The sequence below is a fragment of the Maylandia zebra genome, linkage group LG12 (assembly GCF_041146795.1).
Source record: "Maylandia zebra isolate NMK-2024a linkage group LG12, Mzebra_GT3a, whole genome shotgun sequence".
Taxonomy (NCBI): domain Eukaryota; kingdom Metazoa; phylum Chordata; class Actinopteri; order Cichliformes; family Cichlidae; genus Maylandia; species Maylandia zebra.
This window is the reverse complement of record NC_135178.1, coordinates 40,152,251-40,177,779: the sequence shown is the minus strand read 5'-3', so window position 1 is coordinate 40,177,779 and position 25,529 is coordinate 40,152,251. Positions and strand designations below refer to the sequence as shown.

Genomic DNA, 25,529 nt, shown 5'->3' with positions numbered 1-25,529 from the left:
ACAGAGTTTTGCTCCCTTACGATATTCAGCGCCAGCCTCCCATTGCTTTCTTGTTTTAAAGAAGAAACAATAAACAATATTACTTTATGACTTTGAAAGAAATTTTACTGACACACACACAAGCTATAAATTTTACCAATTGGAGGCAAGGAGGTTAGGGTTAAATATCATAGTAAAAACCCCATAATAAGACAGAGTACACATCAGAATGTTACCTAAAGCAGTTGAGTTGAATGCTCTTTTGTAGAGTTTAACAATAAGTAAAGTAAGGAAACTTTTATTTGTATAGCACCTTTCAAGACAAAAATCACAATGTGCTTCACAGAAAAGCTAAAACACAAAAACAGAAATCAACCAAAAGCAAGTTTAAAAAGATGAGTTTTTATCTTTTTAAAAAAAATGAAATCACTGAGTCTTCAGGCTCAAAGGAAGGGAGTTCCAGAGTCTGGGGGCCACAGTTACAAATGCTCTTTTGTTTTCAGCCTCGTATGTTGGACAACCAGCAAGCCCTGATCACATGACCTCAGTGACCTGCTGGGGATGTACTGATGTAAAAGATCTCTGATATAGGTTGGTGCTTGTCCATGCAGAGCCCTGAATGTCGAAGTCAAAATAATTCACAATGAATAATGTTTATTATTAGAGGATCTCGGTTTAAAAATATGAAGCTCCTTGAGTCGACTGTTGTTGTGGTATATACAATATAATGATATATAATATACAATATATATATTATTTTCCAACAATGCAAAACAAAATTTAAGTAACTATATCTGCATTTAAACACAGGTAATTTATTGACAGGTGTATTTATTGTTTCCTTTGGTTGTCTCTGCCTTATATTTTATATATTTTCTCTCTTATCTTTGGAGGGAGGAGACTCAATGAAAGTAATAAGATAAAGTATTCTGCATCGATGGTCTTTCGTACTTTGTGTCAACTTTACTTAAAAGTAGAACTAGTAATAAGTCTACTAAAAATGTTGTTGTTTGGGGTTTTCAAAGAAAGCGTGCTCAAAAATGTATCTTTGTCAACACATGCACAAGCAGTTCTCATTTTTGAGTCTGTGTGGCCAACGTCCGGAATAATCTTACGTTGTTGTCTTACTTTTATGAGTTTTGTGTGTACAAAAAACAAAACAACAATAAGAAAAACTGTTTTCCTTTGATTTATTGCATCAGTGACAAAAAAGCAAGAGCAAAAAAAGAGAAAAGAGAAAGTAATTTTCCAGTTTTCCTGTTTTCAGTTTTATATACTGAAATGCAAAAAAAAAAAAAAAAAAAAAATGGTTAGGGGTCCAGTTAATGTTTGTGCCACGTTGTACCTGCTTTAAGTTCCATCAATGGCAGTAATGGACTAACCAACAGAGGGCTGCTATCATACTCTATATGTGCAGAGTGTGTAAGAATTATAGCAAGCAAGCAGAAGCTAAAAATATAATGGAATATAAAAGAAACAATGAAATGATAAAATGGATAATGGTCTGCAAGGTTGTCGAACTCCAGGCCTCGAGGGCCGGTGTCCTGCAGGTTTTACAGTTTTTTCCGAATGCTTAAACCCTAACTGTGATTCCTGTAGCACAATTCCTAAAACTATTCAGACTTATAGCAAAACCACTCACTGAGTGTGCAAAACTAAAAGCACAAAAACTGCTTTGCACTCAGTTTGCAATTTTGTAACACACACTTTGCAAAACTGTAGGCACAATTCACTGCACAACACTCAATTACCAAATTTCCAACACACTCCTAGCAAAAGTATACACATGTATGGCTATCATTAACACTAACTTGCCAACTGTCTGGCACACTTTCACATGTGAAAACTGTTTTAGATAATTAGTTCACTTTGCAATCAGCCTAAGCACTATAATACAGGTAAGCTGTGTGTGCGGAGTACAATGGAGGGAGCAGAAAGAGTGAGAAGTAGAGGAGGCCGAGGAAGAGGACGTGGAGGTGAAGAAGTAGGATGAAGAGGACGACAAGGACAAGGAGGAGCAAGAGGAAGACGAGGAGGGGGGAGAGGAAGATGAGGGGGGGGAGAGGAAGGGTAAGAAGAGTAAGAAATAGAATTGCTGATGACATCAGAGCTACAATAGTGGACCATGTAATCAACCGTGGAATGACCCTGAGGGTAGCTGGCCAACGGGTCCAGCCTAACTCGAGCCGCTACACTGTAGCAAGCACCATAAGGACATCTTGAAATGAGAATCGGTGAGTACAGTCACTTCGCACAAAGATTTGTAGCACTGCCGTATGCCAATGAGAAACACACCAATACCATTGATGTAAAAATACTGAAATTGTTACTTTACAGAATTGCTAGATGACCAGATGCTGGGGCAGAGGAAGCATGTTCACTGCAGACCACGTAACCCATAGAGTCATTATGGCGACTGCAAATAATCCTATACTTGGAAATAAACACTTGTGTTTGTTTTGATGTGTTTGAATAAACACCAGTACTTGAAGTTTGGATCCCTCTATGCTTATGGATCTATGACAGAAGTATGAGCTCAAACTGACATAGCCTACCTTGTGCACAGAGAAAGCAAAAGCCAGATGTGTTTTGTATTCATACCATCAGTGTGCAGTTGGCGCATTGTGTGCTTAGTAGATGATGGCTTGTGTGTACTGTTTGATACGGAAACACCATTTTTACGAAGGTGTGGAGAGTTAATCTAGCTGTGTTTGCTTTTGCAAGAGAACTACAATGTTTTGATGATTGGGTGACAGGTTTTCTTATTTGTGTGAAGAGTTTTGCAAAATTAGCCAATAGTTACAAAAAAAGGGCTTAAGCAATCAGAAAAAACTGTAAATCTCACCCTGGGTCAACACACCTGTTTCAGATGATTAGTTCATTAGCAGGCCTCTGGAGAGCTTCAAGACATGTTGAGGAGGTCATTTAGCCATTTAAATCAGCTGTGATGGATCAAGGACACATCTAAACCTGCAGGAGAATTGAAGAATATTAATGTTCAGAATTAATACATTTCAAAAAATTTCACATTTATGCAATCAGATATTTTATATAATTATTAGTTTTGTTCCAATAGTAAATCAGTTGGAGAACTGTAAACTCTTGATGGTGTTTTCTGTGTCTTAAGCTGTTTGGATTCACATCAATGCTTTGATTTAAGATCTTGAAGAATTTGTACTTATTTTGTTCTTTATAGCCGGGCGAAGACGCTATACCTGGAGAGGCAGCCTCTCTCCTCCCCAGTGCTGCTTTTTGATGGAACAACCAGCATTGTTGCTGTGGGAAACATACCAGTGACCACTCTCCCCTTCGAGGATTTCTGGGAAGGAATGTTGGTGTTGGTGGTTTATTACTACACTTAACATGCCCAAAAAGTGTTGCAGCGGTCCTCTGTCTTACAAACTGAGCTAATCACTGATGATCGAGATGCCACTTGTCAGAGTTCTACCCCTGACACTGCTGGATAAACAGAAACTCACTCAGGAACGAGGTCGCACAGAGCTCAAGTTTTCACTCGCGAGAGGGAAGCAGTTGTCTCCAACCCACAGGTTGTTTTTATTGGTTACACACATGAATATTCATGAAGCTTGTTGCTGTATTACCTATGAGAAGTTAGGTTACAAAGTGTGATTGTGCTGTGCAAGCATGGTTATACAATGTCTGTGGTCATATGATTTGACTGCAGCTCTCCCAGGATGTTTTCGGTATCTCATCCCAGCCAGGTGGCTTCCTTCATTGAGTAGAATCTGTTCTTCTCAAGGCTGCTTGTTCCCCTAATGAAGGTCGTGCACGTACTCATACGCGTGGGTTACATAGAGAGCAAACAGAAGCATTCTAGCTTTTTAAATGGCGACCTACAACACATACATCAAACCTAACACCACTAGTGCACATAAGAAAGCAATAGCTGAGTTATTTTTGCAGTTCGTTTAGTTTTGTAGCGCGTTTGCTAGGAAAATTAGAAAATAAAGTTACACAATGTCCTGAGAAAGTGCTTCACTTATAATTCCTCACAAAGTTTTTTTTTCTTAATAACGCGTTACGTGAGGCATGTAAAGGTTTAAGTCACTTTTTTGTATTATGCCATTACGTACAACACTGTGTGACTGTCACATAAGTTTAAGCACAAAAACTTTTTGCTTTCTTTCTTTCTTTCTGTGTATCATAACACCTCCAAAGAGGATCAGCTTTGCTCTCTAAGAAACAGCTTTCCTTTGTGAATGTCATGAATGTGAATTACAAAAATATTTTGTGTTGTATCATTTTTTTGGGCTATGATCACGTTCTCGTCTCATTAAAGTGCAAACCTGTCTACGTGTTCTCTAGTTCCTTAAAAACACAAAAATTATATGAGGAAATTTCACAAGGAAAAACATTTACAGTTTTTTTTTTACAGCAGCTAGGACACATTTCTCAATACTTAGGTCACTTTTGCAAAACTCTTCACACAATTCTCCTAACTGACCGTCAGCTTGGCAAAGCAGTTCATTTCACATTCAAAATGCACTACAACTACCAAAACACTTCATTCAGGTCTCAAATAAACTCATTCTTCCAGAACACTAGCAAAGGTTGACAGCCGACAAACACACTTTGTCACCCACAAAACAATGACCTAAAAAACACTAACAACATGTAGCATTACACAGTGTTTTCTTGTGTAAAACAAGGACACATCTCTGTTTATAATTTCAATATATGTTACTGGAATGAATCAGACATCATGCAGAATTCGTTAATATTTGTTTATGTATTTTTATTTTTTTTGCACTAATCCCAAAATACAAGAATTTGTATACACACCATCCACTGATACACATACAATAGTAATGCTAATCTACTCGGTCTTCTCCATTTGGCCACAGGTTCTCATCCACATCACATCTTATGTCTCTAGGGCAATACACCTGGGAAAGAGTCTTCTGGCATGCCTGATCCATCCCTGGCAATCTTCTGCTGACATCTCCAGGCATCCAGCATTCATTGCATCCAGGAGGGACATTTGATCATGTGGATGATGGTCGTAAACCTTCCACCGCCATGAGGAAAAGAATTCCTCTATGGGGTTGAGGAATGGAGAGTAAGGTGGGAGGAAAAGAGACTCCATTCTGGGATGGGCTGCAAACCACTCGGTGACTGCACGGGAGTGATGAAATGCCACATTGTCCCATACAGTTCTAAATGTTGGCTGATTCCTTCTCTCCGCATCCCTTTCCCCACCTAGCACAACCCTTCCATAGAGATCATGCAGGAACGCAAGGAGCCGTTCAGTGTTGTATGGCCCAATCAGTGGTCTGTGTAGCAGCAGTCCATCAGTGGATATTGCTGCGCACATTGTGATGTTGGCTTTCACTGTGGCTCTCTTCCCAATCACATTCCTCCCTCGTTGACGTGCTTTGGCCAAGTTGAAACCTGCCTCATCCACCAAGATGAAAATGTGGTGTTTTGCCTGCCTTCAATCTCCATGACTCTCTAACATAAATCCACAGGGCAACATGAGCTGTTACAGTAGTAAATTTGTAAAAGTTGTCTTTGTGTGTGTTTGGTTTTGTTCAAAAACAGATCTGTATTTCATTCTGATCTTACCTGGACATACTGGTTCCTGAGTTGCTTGACATGTTCAGAGTTCCTCTCAAAAGGCACAGTGTACAACTGTTTCATCCTGACCTGATGTTTTTCAGGGCTCTAGATTTTGTTGTTATGCTCACACTGTGAATATTTGCGAAAGTAACGTTGTCTGCCAAGACTCTTTGTCTAATTTCAGTGAGTTTTATCCCATTGTTTCTGATGACCATATCAACAATGGCAGTTTCCTGCACATCAGTGAACATCCGTCCTCTCCCTCCTGTGTGAGGTAACCGTTGAGTCCTAAGCAGAAATGCAACAACAATTACACAAAAGCTTATTTACTTCTGAAATGTGCAAATGCCCCTGCAGAATACAAGTTACCTGTTAGTTTGCCAGAAAACTCTAACAATAGATGCCACTGTAGAGCGTTGCAGATTTGGCTGCACTCTCTGACCAGCCTCTCTCATTGAGTGACCATGATTTACTACATGATCAGTTACAGTAGCTCTGATCTCATCTGAGACTACAGCTCTTGATCTTCCTCTTCTTCCACCACACATACGTATTCCTCGCCCCCTCCCAGCCACTCTTCTTCCTCTTTCAGCCACTTCTCCATTTCTGGCTGGGTCCATGTTTACATCACAAAACAAACCTATTCAGCAGTTGTCTCCTGTTGTAATGAAATTGAAGGAGTAACACCTGTGTAGATGTTCCTCTACAATGAGAATCAGCTGTGGCTGGTTAAACTGCATTTTTAGATTTACAGTTTTTCTCAGTCGCTTTGGTGCGTTTCTCAGCTCAGAATTGAAATTCCCATAACTATTAGTTCAACCTCACAACACTCAGTCATTTGTGCACATCATAGTAGCAATTTCTCCTCTCTCTGAACAAACTGCAAATGATTTTGGACATGAATCAGTTGCTTCCATACATTTCCCTGCTGCTTTCTGACATTTCCATTTGCTTATGTCATGTCAGTCAAAAGTAATCATACCTATGGATGCTGAATAGTCGTTCCCAATAAAACTAATAGTCATACATCCATTGCTTGAGTCATCACACACAAAATTGTTGAACTAGTTATCACATGCCAAATATTGGCCATCTGTCAAGCAAATCCTATACCTTCCTGTATCATTGTTCCTGGAAATGTCTCCGAAATTGAACAATTGATCTCAGGTGAATTACAGCTGTCACTCATGAGGAGGCGTGTGAAAGTTTAGTTGTAACCAATGACAAACAACTTGTTCACTGTCAATTATGGATGAATCCTGTGAATCCCCAATTGGCAAGCATATATAAACTGCGCGGGAGCTAGTGTGTACCATTTCTACACTTCTGTGACACAAAATGGAAGATCAGCACCGTGGAAGAGGGGTGAGGATGCGGGGAGGAAGGGGAAGAGGGAGAAGAGGCAGATATAGGCGGATTCCTAATGAAATAAGGGCTACAATTGTGGACCATGTTGTCAATCACGGCCTCACCATGGAGGAGGCTGGTCGAAGGGTGCAACCCAATATTGGAAGAACTACTGTCAGTTCAATCATTCAAACATTCCATAGGGAAAACAGGTATGCAAACAGTAATACACTGTACTGTACTGTGCCATCTCAGACACATCACATGTTACTGTACTGTATTTGCAATTTCACAAAAAGTTCACTCTGCACCACATAGGATTGTAAGACAACCTCGCGGAGGAGGAAGAGGGCCCCTTTTTACCCCACAGCAAGAAGAAGCCATTTGTGCAATGGTCATTGCAAACAATGCAATAAAGTTGAGAGACATACAAAGCGCTGTCATAGAGAATTACACGGTATTTGGCAATATTGAATCTGTTTCAATTTCAACAATTGACAGAGTACTCAAGAAAAATGAAATCCACATGAAGCAATTGTATAAAGTGCCATTTGAACGAAACAGTGACAGGGTGAAGGAGATCCGTCACCAGTATGTGCAGGTAAGGCTGGTCTTCTATGTTCTGCACTGCAAACTGTTTTACAGTACTTCGTAGTTTCATGCAGTACACTTGCAATTCCACAGCACATACTCTACAATGTGTTTTACAGAATGCATGCATTACTGTTTGTTACTGTACACAGGCATATTGTGACACTGCATTTCTGTCTCTCTCTAAAGCGTGTACTGGAGCTGGAAGCCAGGGAAACACTGCACACATTCATATATGTTGATGAGGCAGGTTTCAATCTGGCCAAAGGCAGAAGGCGTGGAAGGAATCGCATTGGACAGAGGGCAACCACTGAAGTCCCTGGTCAGCGCCGAGGGAATATTACCATGTGTGCAGCCATCTCAGACAACGGCGTCCTCACCCATATCCCCCTTCTTGGTCCATACAATACCCAACATCTCCTGACATTTTTAGACACTCTTTACAGGGACCTAGTCCCTGAGAATGAGAGAGGTGGAGGCCAACTCAGCAAGTATGTTGTTGTCTGGGATAATGTCCGTTTCCACCACTCCCATCAGGTCAGAGAGTGGTTTGCAGCACATGACAGAATTCTGGTTGAATATCTCCCTCCATATTCCCCATTCCTTAATCCAATAGAGGAGTTTTTCTCTGCCTGGAGGTGGAAAGTTTATGACCGGCATCCACATGAGCAAATGGCCCTGCTAGCAGCCATGGATGCAGCATGTGACGACATCACAGCAGGGTCCTGCAGAGGATGGATTCGCCACTCCAGGAGATACTTTCCTCGCTGCATTGCGAGGGATAACATCTGTTGTGATGTAGATGAAAATATGTGGCCAGACAGACAGGAACGTCTGGATGTGCCAGAATGATTTACTGTACTGTTACATGTGCTGTCTATTGTTCACATTAGTGCACAGCTCTACCAAATGGGTGATTTTATGTTTACATGTATTCTACAGTGAACAGGTGACTGTAGCATATTTTTCTTTTGCACAATTCTGTAGGATTACAAACACTTCTACACAATGGAAATGTGAAACGTACGTATTCAGTGTCTCAGTTACTCCCAAGACTCCCATAACATCTACAGTGACTTTACTGCACATTTCAGATGGCTGTACAGGTAGGCCATAGTGCTGTCGTCAGCATTTTCAGGTGTCACCAATTGTTTTTGCAATGGGAAACACTGAAATTATAAACTGTCATAGTGGAAACATGACAATGCCATTTGACTATCTTGTTCATAAAGATGGTGTCAAGACTTTTCATTTTGATGGCACTGACAGTTTCATTGACATGGATACTTGCTTTTGAGGTATGGATAATCAATTCTGTGCATGTGACGTGCTTTTGCAGGCTATCCACTAGGTTTTGCAGTTTGCACTAATTGTTTTGGGAAATGCACTAACTGCTGTGCAAATGTTAATGGTGTTCTGAGGAACGCACCAAAGCGACTGAGAAAAACTGTACAATATGTTTCACTAAAATATTGCTGTTGAATTTTGCTGTCTTATTCAGTTTTGCGTTATGTTATTGTTTTGGCCGTAAGTTTAACAGCTTTGACAACAGTATGTAAGCACATGCAAAATGTCCTGTCCGTACAAAGATTTTTGGCAGCTGTTGTGTCTGAGTGAGAAAATAATTCATGAAATTTGAGAGATGTAGTCATTGAATGCATTTTGTGCCAAAACAATGATAACTGATCCTCAGTTTAGCCCACGTAGACTTCTGTTGTGCTCACTGTGTGAGGAGTTTTGCAAAAGTGACCTAAGTATTGAGAAATGTGTCCTAGCGTCTGTAAAAAACTGTAAAAGGAGATAAGATAAGATAACCTTTATTAGTCCCTTTATTTGTTGTTAAGGCTGCCGACCTTTGCCAGCGCCATGTGACCCTTCTGACCATACATACATTACACAAACATCACATGGGGAAGACAGGTCAGAGAGGTATAACAATGCAAAATGCACAACACGAAGAAAGACAAGGAGAAAAAAAGAACTCCCCCCAGACTGAGCTCCAACAGGGAGATCAGTTTGAGAACAGAAAAAAACACCTCAGCACATGAATCATCACATCTCACAACACAGAAGACATGAACTTCGAAGGCGTTCGGAGTGTGTGAGTGTGTGTGTGAGTGTGTGTGTGTGTGTGTGTGTGTGTGTGTGTGTGTTCCGTGTTCAAGCAGCAAAGATGAGGTAGAGGGAAAATGTGCGACCGCCTCTGTCAAGAGCCACGAAAGAAAAACTAAAATACTGATTTGATTTCTGTCAACATGATCTGGAAATTTATGTTTACATGTAAAGTTGCAAAGATGTTTATCCTGCTGATATCAGTAAAATGTTTGCTGACATTATTTTTTTGCTACTATAAATATAAATCCAGCAGCTTCATATTTATGTCCTCACTCACAGTCAATACATTAAAGTGTGCACACATGTGATCCCGTGTTCTTTATAACTATTAAAATTGAAGGACACTGTTTTCTTTCAGTCTGTTAAAAACAAGTATAATAAGCAAATATATTTAAAGAATTAGAAATATTAACCTTCAGATTCTTTTTTTTGGCCTGTCCTGTTTGGCACTGTAACAATCAGAATTATTGTCTGAAGGCCAAGAAAAAACTGCCCAACAAATTTCCCCAAAGGTTGATTCTGTTCATCTGGACGTTTTCAGTGGGAAAAACCTTTCGTAACTCATCCAAGTGACTTCTTCAGTCTCAGCTGACTGCAGGTTTCCCCAATCTTATAAACAGGACATTTGCATCATGACTGAAACCAGCACCTGTTGTGAGGTCAGTTCCTTCATCATTATATGCAAATTCTCATGACCACTGATCAGCAGCCATGAGTACCATTCACAGAGAGTTGGGGAACACCTGCAAACAGCATTGAATCTTACAATGCCGATACAATGGTCACAACAAAAGTTTATTTTTCTTTCTTTATACAATGTTGTCAAAGGAGCTTGCAAAGAAAAGCGTCTGGACTTCTTTAAGTTACTTGAAGACGTTTCACCTCTCATCCGAGAAGCTTCTTCAGTTCTAAGGTATACAGTTTTATAAAACTATTTTCATTTTTTTCTACTTGTGAGGAGTTTTTGCTTTTATTCTGTACTCTGTAAGTGCAGGTCCATATTTAATATGGAAAACTGTTGATCCTTGCATAATGAAAATAAACTGTTTGGTGGTAAAAGTGAAATGTTCTTCTGCTGGTGTATTTAATGCATATTCCTTTCAGTCAGGAGGCACACGAGCATATATACAACACTTTGTTCATAAACATGTAAAATGAAAATGCTGTTTATAGTGGAATAAGAAAAATATTGTTTACAGCAGTGGTAACTAATCATTTTTAGGATTGCAGGAATGACATCCAAGATCTCCGTCCAGAAGTGTGCAGCTTTAGCAGCTGGATGGTTCCATCGTAACCGGTCTTAGAAGAATAGATCAGGGGCAAATATCAAGTAAGGGTCCCCAGACAATGGATTAAAGGTCTGGTGTTGAGGAACCAGGACGTGGCGATGAAAAATGGGTTATTGGAACAAGAAGCCGTAAGTGTACAAAGGAAATAAAATAGGAGATTTTTGGAATTATACTATACATTTAATCCCAGTGAGAGGGGCTATGGCTAGACTAACATCGAAACCACTAGTAGCTCCTTATGAAATAGAGGAACTGAAAAAGAAAGGAAGGAAAACAAGGAAACAAGAACAGTTTGCTGGTATTTGTGGGGTGTATGCTGATATTTATTTTTACTAGTGCTGTCAGCATTAATCTCGTTAAAATGACATTAACTGACGTTAACGCGGCAAATCTCCATTAGCAAGTTAATGTGGATCGCCCTGTGCGAGGGCTGCACAGCGTTAATGCGTTAGCTCCATGCAGCGCCTCGCACGGCACGATGCCTGTTAACTCGCTGACGGCGTTAACAGGCATCGCGTCAATGCGGTCAAGTCATTTTAACGAGATTACCGCTGACAGCGCTAATTTTTACTACTTATATTTATTTGTCAATTCAATTCAGTTTTATTTATATAGCGACAAATCACAACAACAGTCACCTCAAGGTGCTTTGTATTGTACAGTAAATTTATTTATTTACTCCCTCCATCACATAGCAACAAAAAAAATCATTGTTTTTGATAAAATTGACCACATGAGTTAAAACAGTATCAACATGCACGAGTCCACATTCACATCTAGTTTTGATGACTCGTGGGCAGGATACATCATTTAGGCTCAACCAGTGTTTGGCAAGTTACTTTGATAAAGGAACTAGTTATAGTTACTAGTTACTACTTCAAAAAAGTAACTGAGTTACAATATTATAAAAGTAACTAATTACTAGGAAAGATAACTAATGCAGTACTTCAAAAAACTGCTTGACCTTCTGGGGTCCTGGGTATAATTGTCCGTTTTTGACTACTTTTGATTTTACCTCTACTTTTCACCTTTAAAAACTATTTATCGTGCCTTGTTCGGTACACACTCCAAACACACTAAACATCACAAATTTCTCACATCTCAAAACTTGCTCTCTCTCACTGCCGTCACTCCCAAACGTTCCCCTCTTCCTAAACAACCAAATGCCATGTTGCCATTTTTTGATTGATCTTTCCACCAATAGGAAAGCCACGTTTTTTCTTTTCCTTTCTTTGTTGGTTGCATGCAGAGAATGCTTGCCAGCGCTGTCCTTAGAAAACGATGTTTGTACCATTTGTAACCCTAATATAGTTTAAAGTCCACACTTTTAACACAAAAATAGAGACACAGCATCTTGCTTCTATGTCATCTTAAGTTGATAATGTGATTGGTTTACCATGACTACTTTATTCTCCCTCAGCCAATGAGCAGCACTCATGTGATTGCCCCCCCGCCCCCCCCATAGCTCCCAGTAAAATGAAGAAAGCTTCAACCGTCTGTGTGCTGAAAAATAGTCTGCACTGCATTTTTCTTTTTATTAATGGTAACAGCATTGCAATGATAGAAATAGTAATTAGTTACTGAAAAAAGTAATGGAGTTAGTGACTCTATTACTTTTAACTCTGTTATTCCCATCGCTGCGATCAACACAAAAAGGCTTTGTGCCATATTGGGTTTCATTGCATTCAACACCTGATAAAACAGAGATACGAGAAACTGTTGTGCCTGAGACATCTGAATATCTTCATCTCACGTGTGGTGAAGCAGTGCAGTAAACAAGCTGCTAATCAAAAGGTAATATGCTACCACCTGCATGCCATACAAACACACATACAGACATCTAAAACAGATGTAATAAGAACCTGCAATGCCAAACAGAAATAAATATCAATAAATAGACATGTTACCAAAATCAGATGCAACCGCAGCATTGCAAGTGAGAATTATACTGGATTTTGGAAGTGTTAGGAGCTGAGAGTATCATGTTCGTTTAAACAATACAGGAGATGCATGGATCTGGCTTTTATGCATTGTAAACACTGAAGTTCATATCACTGCAGAGGGTACATAAAGCTGGATGCACATAGATCCCAGACCTGACAAAGTACCCAGTCTACATGTGTTTTAACCTTGTATTCTTTGCAAAGGCCAGGAGGTGATGACATCTTTGAAGCAGTTCTGAACTAAACAAGCCTCTTGGATGAGAGGTGAAAAAAGCCTTAAAGAAAGTCATCTTTTTTTCAAGCTCTTAAGACTGTCATGACCTGGGTGACTGAGAAGCTGCACAGACTTTGGAGTCAGAGTTGAACAGCCTGCAAATTGTAGAAATCTTAATTTCTGTTTTTCTAGCTAACTTAGATTAACTCTAAGAAGATGAGTGCTCCTGTTTGCTGCAGATTATGAAGGAACCCGTGAAGGTAAAACAACAAAGTGAGATTATCCAGCCTGTCAGCCAAACAGATTCACTACTTGGTGTATTTTAAATGTAAACTCAAAGTTAAGCTTGAACATATTTGTTGACATGGATAAATTCTTCCACATGCTTCCTTGTTTGTTTATGTCTAAATTTGAGTGTTTGTGCTTGGAAACATCAAAACAAATACATTTTTATGTATATTCTGTGCTTTTCAATAAAGCGAGACACAGAAGTAAAAAAACGAATACTTTCTTTGTTTGTACGAGAACTCTTTCAAAATGCTGCTGTCATGACCAATTTAGCCACATGAGGCTGAAGTAAGGACTACTGCTCTAATGACTCGTAACAACCCAACAAATTGATCCAGTTTCCAAGAACTGGTCCATAAATTGTTTATTTGCATGTTTAATAATCCATCAATGCTGCAGTCAACCCGAGCAAAAGGAAGCTACTCCAAGGTGCTCTGAACTTAGCAAGATGACTGACAGCCGTCAACAAGAAACACCCTCCCCTTACTCACCCAGCCTCCCTGCTGACACACCAGCGACCGAGTGAACACATGTCCTGCTCGTTCAACACTTCCCACATGACAACCATAAATCCAGGAATAGACACGCAACAACATACACCACAAACTGTATATGGTTGCTACAGCAGCTACAAAGTCTTTCTGTGGCATCAAAAATGAATATGTCACTGCCTTTGTTTTAGATTTTAAGTTCAGTGAAACAATAATTTGTTCATTTGTTTTCTTCTAAACATATTTATGAAAAGGTTTCCTGCAAAAGACAACTACATGTAACTGACATGTAGTTTTATACTCCACCATTAGGTGGCAGTCTCTGCTATATTTTGGGGGGCACTGTGTAAGTTCCACCAAATTCACAGCAATACTGGTAACAATGATAATTAATGATAACAATAATTATATAAAAACATCTACCTAAGGAGCTAAACTGGCATTCAAGCAGTGGAATAAATGAACACACACATTATTATGACTAACACAAGACTCGAGTGCTGCTCTCTGTGCAGGACAGGTATTTTCTTCTTCCTCGGTCCTCTAATGAAAGGATTAGTTTGATCATAGCATACACGTGTTTCTGTTTGTTCCCAAACTCTCTCAGATGATTGGTTCAGTCTTGATTAAACAACTTAAAGTACCAAGAATCATAAGATATATGAGATGATTGACTGAAGTATTTACTTCAAATAAAAAGTACTCTTTCTTTTCTGAGTAATGATATTTATAAACTGTGTGATCGCGGCAACACACACAGAGACAACTGTTGATCGAGTGCTGATATTGTTTCAAAGCCTGTGGTCAAATTATCATAAATACTATAGAGGACACTGGGTGCAGACGTGTATATGACTGATACTTTCAGCCAATTTAACAAAAAGAAAGAAATGAATCAGGATTTGTGGAAGTAATCAATGACAAAAGACAGAGTTGATGGAGGTGAATGTGTGAAGATCATGTCACTGAATCCTAAGGAGGAGGAGATCCTCAACATGTGAAGCTGTCAGTATTTCTCATGTTCCTTTGTTTCTCATGAGTGAATATTCTCTGTGTTCATTTCTTCTGAAGAAAAGTTTTGTACAAGAAAATCTACAGCTGATCAAAAGAGTTGAAAAAAGCAGTGAAAATGTTTCTTAGGCCTCAAACTAGACTGTAACTGTAAACTCATTATATTAACGATGATACTTTGAAAGGTACAGTTTGAAACTGCAGTACAATCAAAGAAAAAGACAGCAAATGTGTATTTTTATTCATGCCTCCAGCTTTATTAGAAAGTAGAAAAAGCAGAAAGTAGAAAAAGATGTTTGTTTTTTTTGGTTTTCAAGCAACAGTAATGCAAAATGAAGAAAACAAGTTTTTTTTGTCTTTTTCAACAAACCTGTCCACAAGCCTCATCTTCAGTTTCAGTTGGTTGTATATGAGCTGCTGAATCTGTCTGTTTGACAGTCTGAATAATCTCTGTTTCATATTACAATCGTGGGTTTTGTGTGCACATAAAAATTGCTTCTCCCTGGTTTTACTGCAGCCGCACTCATCTGCAACAACCAGGAGCACTCATGTCTGGGAGTTCTTTGAATTATTTGGAAAAATGATGATTAAATACAACCATGTTTCTGTCTGGTTTGTGTGGTGAAAGATGGTAAAATTTCAAACAGTGTTTCCAATTTTGTTCACAGTAGGACTAAAATGTGGTTCATGCAGTGGACTAACCAAGTGCAGAATCTATTTAAAAAAAAGTATATTAAGCTGGCAGAAACTAAATTATCATAAACTGTAAGAGGAACAATGAAATGGATAAAGGTCTACAGAGACAACACTGACAGATGTAACATCAAATCATGCTGTGGTTTCACACATTTAGAATAACTTCATCGTGGTTTTGATCCAGTACAGCTGTCTCTCTGAGATAAACGAGTAGACTCCAGGTTTTTTAATGACACCACAATCCTCTCCAAAAGAAGTGACTCCAACCAGCGCTCCATCGCACAACAGCGGCCCTCCTGAATCCCCCTGCAGCAAGAACAAACACATGACAGTGTTTCAGGTGTTGAGCTGAATGAACATTTACCTCAAACAAGGAAAAATACATGTATTCTTCATACGTACCTGACAGGTATCAGCGACGTTTGTACCATCTGAACCAGCACATATCATGTCATCAGTGATAACAGGGTCGTGGTTGTAATAATCACGAGAGTTGCACTTCTGCCTGCCGACCACAGTCACATTGACAGACTTGAGGACGTCTGATGGTTGTTTTGTTTCGGTTCGTCCCCATCCAGCCACCAGACACCTGCTGCCAGCTGCCGGGTCTCTCACAGTGTTGCCAAACTCGAGCCACTTCACTGCCCTGGTTTCCAACACCGGTTTGTTAAGCTGATAAAAAAAAATTTAGTCTTGAATCACCACTCATTTATTTATAATACTTTGCTTTGAAAATATAAAATATGTGCAGTGATGTGTTGAAACGTGTCTATACACACATTGAAATATATTTTATAATTTAAAGAATGAAACTAAGTTTTAGTTAAGTGAGCAAAACCTGAGTTGGCTGTAGGAGGTACAGCAGGTTATCTACTAATCGGATGGTTTGGTGTTTGATCCCTGGTCTCTCCAGTCTGCATGTCAAGATACTGAACCCCACGATGCGCTCTGATGCTACGTTAGAGTGTGAGTGTGTGTGAGTGTTAGAAAGCACTTAAGCATAGAAAACAAGTGTAACCATGTTGTGTAACACTCTGAGAGCTCAGGTAGAGTAGAAAGGTGCTAAATAAGAAGCAGTGCATTTACATCATTTGTATCAGACCCTGATATATCACCTTACCTTCAGCAACATGAGGTCATTGTCGTGCTTTGCACAACAGTAGTCAGGATGAGGAAAACTTTTCTCGACGACTCGGAGTTGCTTGGAATGTTCGTTTTTCGTTCTGGAGTGGGCTCCCAGCATCACCCAGTAACTCCTGCAAAAGAAAAAACACAATCTGGTGATGAAGGTTTACATATTTAAAAGGTTAACAGGTCAGCGGCTTCTAAAACAGTCATCATAGTTCCTTATTATTGTGTATTACTACATATGGCTGGGTTATAGCTGTTACTGAGCTTTGGGTGAATCTGCGTTATTTTTTCTTTTTAAGCTGAATGAAGAAATTTAAATGTACAGAAAGCACATTCCTGCTGCTCTGGCCCTGATCTCATTCTTTCAGTAACTACCCAGAGCTCGTGACCACAGGTGAGGGCAGTGACCTCTGGGTAGTTACTGAAGGAATAATAGTCTGTTGAAAATAAATACTGCATTATTTTTAAAATAAGGTCTCAGATTCTTACCCAGTGCAGTGAGCAGCTGTCAGCACCCACTGTGGATGGATTAATGTCCCTCCACACCAAGATTTAGTCACACTTCTCACATAAGCCATGAAAGGCAGTGAGTGTAGCCTGACTTCTTTCCCATTAATAATCTCAGACCCACGACCTGAAACAGAAACAAAATATCAGGACACATGAATGAAGAAAAGATGAGTGAAACAAACACACTGCACCAACTGCTGTGCAACACTGAAGGAGATCAGCAGTGTGACTTTGCATTATGCTCGTTTACATGAAGATTAAAATTACCAATAGGTAAATAAATTACAGTAGAAAACATCACTCACCTGGCTGGATGATGAAGAGGAGCACACATGAGATGAGAAGACTGAAATTCTTCAGGCAGGACATTTCTTCTTCTTCTCTCTTTGATCAGACGCTGAATGCACTGAAACTCACTGTGATGCTCAGCTTTATATGTTCAGCTCAAAGGATGTGGTCTGACCGTGGAAACGAATGAGTCAGCAAAACAACACTCACTCAAACCTTCAAATCTATGGTCAGGAGTATCAGTAATATCTACACCCCCAACTCCCCCAACTCCACCCCCTTTCAGAACAACCATATGTATTTAATTTGTGAAATATACTGGGGTATTTATAACTGGCACTATTTGCATCTATTAGAGCCTTTTTTTATATATATATATATATTACTGTTATTAAAATATATTTTTTATATATTACAAAGTTGCATTCTGTAACTTTGTAATATCTTGTATTATTTAGTAAACTTCAGGAATGTTTTAATTCAGATCAAACTGAGGTTATTGTACTCGGCCCTGAAAATCTTAGAAATATGGTATCTAAGCAGATTCTTACTCTGGATGGCATTACCTTGGCCTCCAGTAACACTGTGAGGAACCTTGGAGTCATTTTTGACCAGGACATGTCCTTCAATGCACATATTAAACAAATATGTAAGACTGCTTTCTTCCATTTGTGCAACATCTCTAAAGTTAATAATGGATTGCATTTATATAGCGCTTTTCGGGACCCCTCAAAGCCCTTTACAATACCACTATTCATCTACTCTCACATTCATACACTGGTGGAGGCAGCTACAGTTGCAGCCACAGCTGCCCTGGGGCAGACTGACAGAGGCTAGGCTGCCATACTGCACCATCGGCCCCTCTGGCCAACACCAGTAGGCGGTAGGTGAAGTGTCTTGCCCAAGGACACAACGACCGAGACTGTCCGAGCCGGGGCTTGAACCGGCAACCTTCCGATTACAAGACGAACACCAAACTCTTGAGTCACGATCGCCCCGTTAGAAATATCCTGTCTAGGGATGGGTATCGTTTAGGTTTTATCTGATACCGGTGCCAAACCGGTACTTTTGAAACTGTGCCGGTGCTCAAACCGGTGCTTAAAGAATGGAGAACACAAAATTGGTCCAAAAACTTCTCATGTTCAGCTGTTTTTTTGTAAAAAGATAACAATGTTAGCCTTTTCTGCAGCTATGGGGCATATATGGCATCACTCTTGGCTGGAAGCTTAAACAATGGAAAAAACACAAGCTTTGTCCAAAAACCTCTCATGTTTAATTGTTTCCCACTTTTTCTTTGGTCATTTTAGCCTTTTTGGCCAGGGTGAAGGGAGTATCTGCCATCAAACAAGAAGACAGCCGCATGTAGCTATGATGATGTTTGCTAGTTCACCTTACATGCATTAATGTAATAACGTGGTTAGCCTACTCAACGTAAATTACACACGAACAACATTAAGCTACTCACGCAGAGAAGAACGGCTGCTGCTGCATCATCATCCTCATCATTTCTGCTACACTGGCAGGGCTAGGGGCCAGGACTCTCCTCTTCGGGTTCTTGGGGGATGTTGCTAACTCCGGGTCAGATAACAGGCACCACACCCGCAGTAGATGTGCTCGGTGTGAGGTCTCGCAGCAAGCTATCAAATACGGCGCATTTCTCGGCTTTAAAAAAAACGCTATGCGTCGCCAGGTGTTTCATCGGATTCTTGGTGTTACCTCCTTTGACAGTATCACAGTATCAGCTTAAAGCACTTGTTGCTGCTGAGTTTGCATCTTTTGCTGTGAAGTACAGCCAGACTTTTGACCGCTTCGCTTTGGGCATTTTTAATCTGTAGCTCTGCTCTAACAGAACGTACGTACCTGGACCCGCCTACTATCCTCGGAAACGTAAAATGATTGGCTAGAATCTAAAATGTGTCACAGCTCAGGAAAAAAAAGCAACAAAAAAAGCACCGAAATGTTCGCTGCTTTTCGGTCTGGTTACTACCGTGCCATCATGGCACCGGATACCAGTACCCATCCCTAATCCTGTCTCAGAGTGACGCTGAAAAACTACTTCATGCATTTATTACTTCCAGGCTGGACGGCTGTAATTCCTTATTATCAGGAAGTCCTAAAAACTCCCTGAAAAGCCTTCAGTTAATCCAAAATGCTGCAGCAAGAGTCGTGACAGGGACTAGAAAGAGAGAGCAGATTTGGATTCAGGAGACAGACACCTGTCCGTGAATTGCTACCTTATCGTGGTGGAGAGGTTTGTGTGTCCGATTGGAAAGAAAAGCATCTGGACTTGTTTAAGTTGCTTGAAGATGTTTGACCTCTCATCTGAGAAGCTTCTTTAGTTCCGAATCCCCATTAATATAATTGAGAAAGGCCCCAGATTTTGGCAAACTTAAAGTGAGTGTAAGCCAGACGATAACGAACCTCTTCAAGATACAAACATGCAATAATCTCACATAACCAAACACTAAACAAAGGAGGTGAAACATTTTTTCTAAACAGTGTCGCTGTGGCTTTTAAAGCCCAAAAACATGCTGTGGCAAAAACTGGTCCAACCCAAGGATCGGGTCCCCCGACACAAAGAGAGTAACATAGTGTACGCTGTGAAGTACTAGGAGGATTGCCAGGATTCATACATCGGGGAGACCACACACCCTCTGGCAAAGAGGATGGCACAACACAGCAGAGCTACCTCGTCAGGCCAGGACTCAATCAATCATTCAATCAATCAATGATGAGGATGTTCACATCCTGGACAGGGAGGAGCACGGAGTCAAGGAGGCCATTTATGTGAACAGGGAAAGACCATCTCTGAATGGAGGAGGGGGCCTAAGGGTCCATCTGTCACCATCGTACAATGCTGTGATTGCAGCCATTCCCCAACTCTCTGTACTGTGTTGGAATTTCTTCCATTATTTGTTGGTCACATTGTTTTATTGTATAAGGCGTAATTATTGAGTGAGCACAGTCAGTTCCTCATATGTGGAAAATAAATAAATGAAAACCTACTTATATAATCTGGGCTTTTTTTGTCTTTTGTTTGCATATTTGTTATTATTATTATTTGCTTTATGTATTTTTTTTAAATATTTTTAATGTATTTTTGAAATGTTTTTAATTTGGTAAAGTCACATAACTTGCTCATGTTTAGTTGACATTGATCAGCTCTTTTTATTAAACTGTGTTGCTCCACACATGTCAGGGAGCTGGGTCTGAGGGACCCAGGGCTCAGGAATAGTTTCTGGACTTGTGTATTTTTGGTGCTGCTGTCCCTCGGTGCATATGTGTGTTTGAGCACCAGTTTACAGGCATCTTCAGGGGGCAGTGTGCAAGGAGTATCATGAGACATGGAGCACGAGCACTGGGAAGAAGACACGGAACGGCAATCGGGGTGCAGGAGGATTGTTTGTTGTGCAATTATTTACGACTGTGGTGGGGCGTGGTCTGCGGTGCCGTGCATGTAGGGCGAGTTAACACACGGGGACTCAGGGGTTGGTGTGTGTTGTGGTGAGAAGTGCTCAATAAAATGGCTCAAAACTATGATTCTTGGACCCGTCGTGCCTTAATTCCACCACAACGACACTGTAAACAAACACACTGTCTGCTTCCAAGAGTCCAGCATTTGGGTCCTCTGTCCCCACAACCCCACGGTCTGCCAGCGCAGACTGTGACAACACATGAGATAAAAATACTTTTCTCAGCAGAACATTTCTTCTTATCTCTCTTTTATCAGGTTCTTAAAAGCACCGAGCATTTTCTGTTGAGCTCACAGGATGTGATCCAACGATGAGTCAGCAAAAATAGAGACGTGAACTGATGGCTGATTTTGTTTTAGCACCTGTGGTTTATGTGCAGCTCACAGTGCCGCTGGGTGTTGTTTGACACTTTTGGCAACACATCATAGAGCCTTGGTCACCAACAGGCGGGCTGCAGTTCAGATCTGAACTCAGATGTTTGATGTTTCTCATTTATTCTCTGCTCCTTCATTGTGAAAATTAATAATAATTATTGCTAAACTGTACTTTCTTTATTTGACATTTGCAGACACTGATACCACTGTTAGGCTACTTCAATATAAATCTTGTATTGAATTATAATGTATGTGGAACTTTATGATCTTCTGAAACCTAACCGGCATTTGTGTTTGGAAGCAAAGAAAGACTTTCGTTGCACAGAGAAATGCTTTTTCTTCTTGTACATATGACATTAAACACTTTGAATCTTGACTCTTTGTTTAAGGATATTCTCTCTAACTGGACCTCTTTACATTTGAATTGATTATCCTTATCATTGAGTCCATTGACTTCAGCTGAAATAAAACAGGCGAGCAAGTTGCCAGGCCCACATCTGTGGGTCCTGCTGACCACAGAGTGTCAGGAAGAGTCGCAAGTACGGCCACTGCATCAGCATGGTCTGTTCTTTCTCTTCCGGCAGGCAGAGGGAGCCACCACAGGGGTGACTCAGCCTCAGTCAATGGCAGCTACACCAGAGGTGACCCAGTCTCAGCCAGTAGCTGGGACATCACAAGGCAGCATAACTACACAGAGTGTGACTTTGTTAGATTTGTATTGTTGATTGTCATTTATGCTTAGAAATATTTACTTATATATGCTTAGAGTTTTGTAATTACAGTGGGGCAAAAAAGTATTTAGTCAGCCACCGATTGTGCAAGTTCCCCCACCTAAAATGATGACACAGGTCAGTAATTTGCACCAGAGGTACACTTCAACTGTGAGAGACAGAATGTGAAAAAAAATCCATGAATCCACATGGTAGGATTTGTAAAGAATTTATTCGTAAATTAGGGTGGAAAATAAGTATTTGGTCACCTCAAACAAGGAAAATCTCTGGCTCTCACAGACCTGTAACGTCTTCTGTAAGACGCTTTTCTGTCCCCCACTCGTTACCTGTATGAATGGCACCTGTTTGAACTCATCATCTGTATAAAAGACACCTGTCCACAGCCTCAAACAGTCAGACTCCAAACTCCGCCATGGCCAAGACCAAAGAGCTTTCGAAGGACACCAGGAAAAGTATTGTAGACCTGCACCAGACTGGGAAGAGTGAATCTACAATAGGCAAGCAGCTTGGTGTGAAAAAATCAACTGTGGGAGCAATCATCAGAAAATGGAAGACATACAAGACCACTGATAATCTCCCTCCATCTGGGGCTCCACGCAAGATCTCATCCCGTGGGGTCAAAATGATCATGAGAACGGTGAGCAAAGATCCCAGAACCACACGGGGGGACCTGGTGAATGACCTGCAGAGAGCTGGGACCAAAGTAACAAAGGTCACCATCAGTAACACACTACAACGGCAGGGAATCAAATCCCGCAGTGCCAGACGTGTTCCGCTGCTGAAGCCAGTGCATGTCCAGGCCCGTCTGAAGTTTGCCAGAGAGCACATGGATGATACAGCAGAGGATTGGGAGAATGTCATGTGGTCAGATGAAACCAAAGTAGAACTTTTTGGTATAAACTCAACTCGTCGTGTTTGGAGGAAGAAGAATACTGAGTTGCATCCCAAGAACACCATACCTACTGTGAAGCATGGGGGTGGAAACATCATGCTATGGGGCTGTTTTTCTGCCAAGGGGACAGCACGACTGATCCGTGTTAAGGACAGAATGAATGGGGCCATGTATCGTGAGATTTTGAGCCAAAACCTCCTTCCATCAGTGAGAACTTTGAAGATGAAACGAGGCTGGGTCTTCCAACATGACAATGATCCAAAACACACCGCCCGGGCAACAAAGGAGTGGCTCCGTAAGAAGCATTTGAAAGTCCTGGAGTGGCCTAGCCAGTCTCCAGACCTCAACCCCATAGAAAATCTGTGGCGGGAGTTGAAAGTCCGTGTTGCTCGGCGACAGCCCCAAAACATCACTGCTCTCGAGAAGATCTGCATGGAGGAATGGGCCAAAATACCAGCTACTGTGTGTGCAAACCTGGTAAAGACCTATAGTAAACGTTTGACCTCTGTTATTGCCAACAAAGGTTATGTTACAAAGTATTGAGTTGTATTTTTGTTATTGACCAAATACTTATTTTCCACCCTGATTTACCAATAAATTCTTTACAAATCCTACCATGTGGATTCATGGATTTTTTTTTCACATTCTGTCTCTCACAGTTGAAGTGTACCTCTGGTGCAAATTACTGACCTGTGTCATCATTTTAGGTGGGGGAACTTGCACAATCGGTGGCTGACTAAATACTTTTTTGCCCCACTGTAGTTGTAGATTGGTAGAGGTTTTGATCCTTGATAGTCTGCAAACTTTGTGTGTATTAGACAGCACTTTGGGAGCATGAGAGGTCATACCGTGTCTTATTGTTTTATGGTAGGATTAACGTAGTTGCGTCTGTTCTAGTCTAAGTGCTCTTTGTTTAGATGAACTGCAGGACTTTCTCACCGTGTTATCTAGGATGAACCATCTAGGGTGAGGGGGAGGCTACCCTCTTCCTGACCAAGGATGTTTGACCCTTTGATCAGCAGTCCCCACACACACACACACACACACACACACACACACACACACACACACACACACAGGCAAGGTACTCTTTGTGTATGTAGACGTCATATGTTAATGAACTTATGCATATTCATGTAACCTCAATAAAAGGACAGTGATACGGGAGAACGGACGAGAGCTACTGGGGTCAAGCGAAGGAACGGTGCCTGTCCGGTTCTCTCCCGTGCACGAGTACCATGAAGAAGTTTGCCTACTTGCGTCTTGCTTGCAGTGTAATTATATTGTCTTAACGTTCCAGCGAATAGGTTTATGCTACAAACCTATCATTAATTGGTCCTTCGATGCCGGAGCCCTGGAATCGCATTCACTGAGGGGAGGAGAGGCACGCTGAAAGACTGACGTCAGCCAGGAAGTTCCTGTGGATTCGCTGTATGTCTTTTCTCCTCGATGAATGGCGATTGGCGGGATTCGAGGCTGATATTACACGCTAAGCAACACCGAGTAAGTTTAGAGTCCAACTCTATAACTGTACGTCTTCGCCGCTCAGTGGGGCGTTGTCCGTGGCCGCTTAGTGGGGCTAAAATTACGTCTTCGCCGCTCAGTGGGGCGTTGTCCGTGGCCGCTCAGTGGGGCTAAAATTCGCCGTCTAAGTGGGGCGATGTACAAGGCCGCTCAGTGGGGTTTTTTGTACAGAAGCATTAAGTCGCAGAGTTGCGCAGTTCGAACTTTTTTTGGTTCGCCGTCTTAGTGGGGCGAAATACAGACCGCTGTGTGGGGTACTGTAGTGAGTTCTCCACCGCTCAGTGGGGTGTTGAGAAGTTCCGCGGGGTCCAGATTGTGCTGGACAGTAGGCCTATTTTGTGTTGTTGTCATTGTCGTCGTCGTTGTTGTTGTTGTTGTTGTGTGTGCGGAGCAGAACATGTGGTCTGTGACACCGACTGTTGTTGTTATCATGGGTTTCTAAGCAACCAAGAGTGAGTCGGAGGGAGACAGACGTTTGTGCTGGACTTTGCTCCTGGCAGCACAAAGTATTTATGTAAAAAAAAAAGAGAGAGCGACGGCTCCACAGCTGCGCGGGTTCACGCGAGCGCGGTCACGCGGACCTGAGCCGTGCGGTTAATCGCAGGCTTATAAATGGAAGAGATTCAAATGTTAGAAGTTTTCAGAAAACACACCAGCCTTGGAGAGCTGTGGAGAAGGCCAGCCCACATCAGCAGCACTTAAGATATGCTCTGGTGAATGGCTTTCCCCCCACCCCTTGCTGACACAATGTTTATTCTTTAGCTTGCCCTGATCGACAGCAGCCTGTGTGCCAGACCATAGATTTAATTGAGGTGGATAGTTGTTAAAAGTAATCTACATTAAGCTTGTGGTTGCTTAAATTCAGTACAATGACATGTGAGGTGAAGTGATATAGGTAAATATTTAAACTCATGAAGTGCATAGAGGCACTTGACCTGTGTGGAAGACGGTCGTCTTATTATGAGCCATTGTTGAGATATAGAGCACATCTGTGAAAACAACTAATATGCTCAACCCTGTATGAAACATCTAAAAATACATGATGGAGAAGCTGAGTTGAAT

General features: G+C 41.0%; 1 protein-coding gene across 2 annotated transcripts in view; it reads right to left on the bottom strand.

Moving 5' to 3' along the window:
* The window catches only part of LOC106674825 (granzyme K), a 39,588-nt gene extending 21,972 nt beyond the window's left edge, over window positions 1-17,616 (bottom strand). Inside the window, exons 1-5 of one of the 2 annotated variants that reach the window (XM_024800443.2) lie at window positions 17,491-17,601; window positions 17,165-17,309; window positions 16,665-16,800; window positions 15,947-16,216; window positions 15,576-15,850 (exon numbers count right to left, since the gene is read on the bottom strand). In XM_024800443.2, coding sequence (XP_024656211.2) covers window positions 15,698-15,850; window positions 15,947-16,216; window positions 16,665-16,800; window positions 17,165-17,309; window positions 17,491-17,554 — 768 coding nt within the window. In that variant the 5' untranslated portion in view covers window positions 17,555-17,601 and the 3' untranslated portion in view covers window positions 15,576-15,697. Of the gene's footprint in view, window positions 1-15,575; window positions 15,851-15,946; window positions 16,217-16,664; window positions 16,801-17,164; window positions 17,310-17,490 lie in introns of those variants that run through there. The other variant, XM_076891319.1, reaches the window with a different exon arrangement.
* Between the last annotated feature and the right edge of the window lie 7,913 nt (window positions 17,617-25,529).